Source organism: Arachis ipaensis, chromosome B06, assembly GCF_000816755.2.
Source record: "Arachis ipaensis cultivar K30076 chromosome B06, Araip1.1, whole genome shotgun sequence".
Taxonomy (NCBI): Eukaryota; Viridiplantae; Streptophyta; class Magnoliopsida; order Fabales; family Fabaceae; genus Arachis; species Arachis ipaensis.
The window spans coordinates 86,972,661-86,978,519 of record NC_029790.2 but is presented as its reverse complement, the minus strand read 5'-3'; the positions used below and the strand labels follow the sequence as shown (position 1 = coordinate 86,978,519).

Here is a 5,859-nt window from a genome sequence, read left to right as displayed (position 1 = left end):
TTCAAGTTGGTTTTATAAATCACAAAACTAGTTCTAAAGTGGATGCAGTTGAATTTTTAAAAATTCAAACCATGCCGCACTTTAACCGATCCGCACGAAAATCACCCTACTCTATTTGTTGCGGATCGGATTGACAATGCTATTCGACCGAATTGAATACCTGCTAATACGATATATATTATCACTCCGACCCCTCTTGAATGAATTTTTCTCTTGAATGAATTTTGTGTCATTTTTAGAAATTCGGGTTGGACAAATTTTAAAAAAATTAATAAATTTCATCCAAGGTCAGGCGAACTTTATGAAAACTCAAAATGAAAAATTTTAAAATATAATGTTAGTTTAATTTGTTTTTGAAAATAATTTTTTTATTTTATAATAAAAAAATCCTTTAACAAATTCGTTGTCCTAAAACTAAAATCATAGAGATAAACGCTTCTTCATCCTATCTCCATCCATCTCCAGAAACACAACACAACAGAATTGCAATTTGATTCCAATTAATTAACAAATAAAAACGACAGAATCTGCTCCCACAATGCATTAACCCTAACTCCCATCAAATTCACAATTCAATCCTCATCTTTTTCTTGCCTTTTTTAGCAGATCTAGTCCCTTTCTGTGAACAGGCGATGGCATCCAAGGCCGTGGCCGTGGCAGCTGAGAAGGTTGGTAGGGCGGCGCGCCGTCAGGCCGTTACCTTAACGGACACCGCCGCCTCCCGTGTACGGCAGCTTCTTGAACAGCGCCAGAGGTCCTTCCTCAAGCTCGGTGTCAAGGCTCGTGGTTGTAACGGCTTATCCTACACTCTCAACTACGCAGGTTTTTCCCTTTGCTTTTCCTTTTTTTATACGATTATTTTGTGTTATATACTTATGGTATAGGCGTATCATGATCATGTAGCTTCGGGTTAGGATTACGGTTACAGTTTTCTTGTTTATGTGGTTTATTTTGCCGTGTTAACTTTCATTTGTGAAAGAGAGGCGTATTTCAATTTCTTTGCATGTATGAATCCAATAATATCCTATTTGTTTGTATGCCAGAATTTTCCTATTTCCTTGAGAAGCCTTTTCCTATTTGGTTGCACTAGATCTTGTTGACGCTCAATGTCATAAAATTGCTCAATTTGTTTTCTTCCGAGCTAACACTTTTTGGTGATTGAAACGAATTTATGATGAAAATGAATTAAACTTGAAGTTCTTCGTCGAGGAATTAGGAACTAGCATAAACAATGGAACAATTGATTACCATAAAGAGGTTAAGAAACGATAGATATCATTATTCCACTAGGTTGAGTTGCTATATGGATCAATCCACACTGCTGACCTCTATCAAAATATTGCTAATTCTTGTGTTATCACTTCTCCAATACATCATTGCATCGTCATGTCATGTTAAACGTGCATAAATTATATTTGTATACTATGTTATGTTAAAGAGCTACTGCTTCAAGTAACTCCCATATGACTGCAAAAGCATGCCTTGAGGTACTAATGGTGCAACCATGTGTATTATTATCTTAAATCTGATGTCCCAAATATGAGAAACATTGAAAAAGGTTTACTTTGGGACTAGCTAGAGATGAGTGCATTTTGACTTTTTGACCTTAGTTTTGGTTTGACAGATGAAAAAGGGAAGTTTGATGAGTTGGTTGAGGATAAAGGTGTCAAGACTTATTGTATTGTGGTAAAGAAATACTTTTCGAAGCAATATTGCATATTGGGAAAATATGCAATTACAGAAACAAACGTCTTAAGACCACTGTATTAAAACTGCACATTGGGTTGTGAATTTTTGGCCATATTTAGTCTTGATAAGTTATACCTTGTGTTAGTTTTTTTGGATGGAAGAGTTCATCCTCTCACCAAGTTTCTTTGTTTACATTTCAATTCATACTGTGGTGTCTAAACTTGGAAAGAGTAGGTTCCTCAATGATATCTGATTTCTGAAGAGCAAAATTAAATTTAATATATTCTTATTGTTGATGATCATGAATGTGATAATTAATTGTTTAGAATCTTGTAGAATTACTTAGAAAGTAAGCTAGTTAAATTCAATTTGGAATTGTTCTCTTATGCATGTTTTTAGAGACTTTGACAAAGGAGACATTAGGACTTTGAAAATATTTGAAGAAAAGGTTGTATAGACAGCCGATATCAGTTAATATACTCTGGATTTCTTCTTCCCTTGATTTTATCAAAAAAAAAAAGGAAGTTTCTTTTTTCCCGTGATGCTGCAACTAATATCGTATTGTAGTTTTCTTGCCATTTCCCTGCCATTCCACAATGCTAATGCCACCCACTAAGTTCGTGCGTCTCCGTTAACTTACTGATTATAGATACATGTAGACTACCTGTGTCTGGCAAACTTCATGCTTTCACCTCACAACAGTATATTTAGTAAATTTTGATCAACTTGTGAGTGACTATTTATTCCCTCTCGCACCAATGAATAAATTTGCTTCTTACTTACTTTTGTTGTTTATCTATATCTAGGATATATATGTTCTGCTTGATTTTGTTACTTTCTGTGACTCCCCTTTTCCTCAACTTAACTTTGTGATGATAATGATAATTATAGTATTAATTACTGCTGTCTTCTTTCGTTGTTTGTTTATTAACTAATAATTATATTTTTTATTTTTTATTTTTTTTCAGATCAGAGTTTATTTTTGTCAATCCAAACTCCAAAGGCCAGTGTGGTTGCGGTGAATCTTTCATGACATCAAGTAGTGGAGGAGCTAAGCCATGAAATGGTTGCAATTATTGTTTGATGATTTTAATCGATGAACATACCTGTACAATTAATGGATTTCAATAATTTTGCCTGGGGAAACGAGGAAATGAAAGCTTTTAGTGCTCGAACTACTCGATAGTGAATTTTGAAATAGTTTCATTACACTGTTCGCTGAAGCTGATGGTAAACTAATAAGGGCTTAGGACAACAACTAATTTGTATTATCGCAACATTTATTCTGATGATTCCGATTTCCAATGTAAATTATGAAATTTGTATAGTTTGTACTTTGTAAAACAATATCATTTAAATACAAGTAAAATATACACCATTCTTATATCTTTATTTCACTCCCTTTTCCGCCATTTGGATAACTACAAACTTAACATTCTCCTCTGTTTTTCAAAGTCAGACCTACATTACCCTCAAACAAAAATAAGCTACAATCATAACGTATATTCTTGTAATCAAGATAATACATAAATTTTAGAGTTGAAAGTTGTGTTACCGAATCTCTTGTAGCTTTAGCCTTACCATTGGGTACCTAATTTGGCCATACAGACATCACCACCTGTTTCTATAGTTTCTATTTAGATATGCACAATTAGTAATGCTTGTAAAGTAAATGAGTTACTTTATATATACGGTGCAAAAGAAAACTAAAATTCTACTTGTCTTCCATGACTAAATTTCTGCTCGTCTCTTTTTGGTGACTTCGGACTCTCGAGATTTCACCTTAACAAGCCTAGAAATAAACATTTGACAATATATACATAAGTATTTTTAAAGTATGTCTAAGAATTATTTTCAGAAATTTCTGTTTTTGGAATATAATATCTAAGCTTTAAACAGAAGCCCTCTAAAGTTGTTTTGATTTTTTGTAGGGCAGTCATAATAAGATGCAGTATATTGGTTTCACAATTTTGATTGGATTTCAATACCGCAATCAAAAGGCAAATTATAATCTCAAGTAGACTTTATGCGTAATATGGGGAATCAAGAATAATTTGGCACTTCCATCAAGTAAAATTTAGCTAATAAGACCAATTCAATTAGTATACTGTGAAAAAGACTCTCGGTAATTACCACCAAAGTTGCAAACTACCTGAGTAAAATAATAAAAGACATCATATTGGATATTCCTGTTCCAAAATTAAAATATACTCTGTGCTTAATGCTTACAATGATCATTGCAGACACCCCAGAATTATAGTACCCTTTATCCTTCACCAAAATGTAAGCCTACATGATATATGTACTAATACTCAACAAGTATATCCAAAAAGCAAACTTCAAAGTTAATCTTCCATGTCTCCTTCCTACATAGCATGTAAATTTGCATAAAAACTTGAAAGAGAGTTTTATGATAATCTTTTGATACAACTAGTTAGCCTCAGCTACCAGTCTCATGGCATTCCTCTGGTCCTTCCAGTACCTAGAACCATCTGCATCACTTAACTTTCCTATTTGCCAAAGTATTATCCTTTTACTTTTAATGAAATATATATATACATGTTTACAAACTTAACTTGTAGTTAGTGTTTTGTTTTCACCATTTTAACAACTTCACAAACGAATTTGAATATGAGAAATAGAATCCATTACTCTTTAAACGAAACAATTCTTTATGGCTATGTGAAGTTAATTTAGGAAAACATGTGAATTACTAAAGAAAGGAAATGAATAAATTAAAATAGGAAAAAACACAAGAATAAGGAAATAATTCATGATATATAGTTGCTGCGAAAAGCATTATACCTTGCAGAAAATTTCTGATATAGAACCATCATTTTCTGAGGTTAGTAGTTCATGCTCAACTTTTTCTAATCTTTAGCCTTACCATTGGATACATCACAACCTGTTTCTTTAGTTATTATTTAGATATGCACAATTAGAACCAAAATGCTTGGATGAAAGCACTTTATATATACGGTGCAGAAAAAAACTAAATTTCGATCAAAATGCCAAGCCTAGAAATAAACATTTGACAATAGTGTGCTATAATGATCACATTAGAAACGTGTGCATATTCACTTTGCTCATCATAACATAAACGTAGAGCTACAAAAGTGCTCATGGACAACTCGTGTATTTTTAAATACCCATAGACAAGTTAGATCATCATAAAAATTGCAATAAATGATGATAAGTTATGCTTAAAATGTCATGCTTGGAATACTGGTATTGTTATCATATATATCCTTATCAAAGGTCATTGATTTTATAGTAAAACAAGTGCGAAATGATGCACACAAAAAATACAACAGCTATATTATACATTTGATTAACTAGTAATCCCCTTAAGAAAGTCATATCCAAACTGGATAATCCATTCGTGAACTTGCATTGGCTAAAATATCAAATCAAAATCACAATTTCACATCTTTTCTGTTCCATTCTGATCTCTCGTTTCCTTGCTTGCTTTAATTTAGCAGGTGGAAATTTGTGTGGTCGATCAACCAAACAAGAAGATGGAATAAGACCAAATCCAATGCCCACTTCTAGAATCCAAGGTTATGCTGGTTAGGTTGCTACCACTGGCATGAAGTTGTGTCGCACGATTTTCACAAAGGACAACTTTGGTTCCTTCTCAATGCTCTCAATTTCTCTGTTGCCTTCTGAGCTTTGGTTTGAACTCTAACGTTCATTTCCTCACAACACTGCACCAGGACAACGCATTATTAAAACAAAGGATTCTTCCAATTTAACAAAGTCAACATGGAAAAAACGTTATTATGTTGGTGATTAACTGGAATTTGACAAAGTAATCCTACAATATAGTATCATTGGTTGACACTTACCTGTTGCTTTCTTCTCTTTTCGAACTCAGCCTACAAAACAAAATGATGATGATCATCACTCATCAGTAACTGAAATTATTAGTAGCACGTAAACATAATAAGAAACATATCACAAGTTAATGTCTATGGTACATACCAGCGCCTGTTTAAGTTGGGCGTTCTCTTCTCTCAGTTGGTTGAGTTCTGCTTCTAATTCAACTGTGTACGCCTGCCAAAGCATAGCAGGTAAAAAAAAAAAAATTTAAAAGTAAGTGATCTTTACGATGATAAAGGAGTGAAGATAAAATAACTTCTGTTTTTATAAAATACATATTAAAATTCA

At 33.1% G+C, this 5,859-nt stretch overlaps 2 protein-coding genes across 5 annotated transcripts in view; one reads left to right on the top strand and one right to left on the bottom strand.

Annotated features, from left to right (window-relative positions):
* On the top strand, window positions 400-1,770 carry LOC107647020 (iron-sulfur assembly protein IscA-like 1, mitochondrial). Its single transcript, XM_016351154.2, has 2 exons — window positions 400-822; window positions 1,625-1,770. The coding sequence occupies exons 1-2, from the start codon at window positions 633-635 to the stop codon at window positions 1,768-1,770; spliced, it is 336 nt and encodes a 111-aa protein (XP_016206640.1). The 5' UTR covers window positions 400-632.
* LOC107648846 (protein ABSCISIC ACID-INSENSITIVE 5) overlaps window positions 4,890-5,859 on the bottom strand; it is a 5,070-nt gene continuing 4,100 nt past the window's right edge. For all 4 annotated transcript variants that reach the window (XM_016352656.2, XM_016352658.2, XM_021104570.1 and 1 more), the window contains 3 exons: window positions 5,674-5,745; window positions 5,538-5,567; window positions 4,890-5,396 (listed from right to left, as the gene is read on the bottom strand). In XM_016352656.2, coding sequence (XP_016208142.1) covers window positions 5,301-5,396; window positions 5,538-5,567; window positions 5,674-5,745 — 198 coding nt within the window. In that variant the 3' untranslated portion in view covers window positions 4,890-5,300. The remainder of the gene's footprint in view (window positions 5,397-5,537; window positions 5,568-5,673; window positions 5,746-5,859) is intronic.

Bases quoted from the DNA above. Each gene is read 5' to 3' on its own strand.
- LOC107647020 (XM_016351154.2), top strand. From the start codon at position 633: ATGGCATCCAAGGCCGTGGCCGTGGCAGCTGAGAAGGTTGGTAGGGCG. The intron at 823-1,624 runs GTTTTTCCCTTT...TTGGTTTGACAG, and splicing joins CTACACTCTCAACTACGCAG to ATGAAAAAGGGAAGTTTGAT.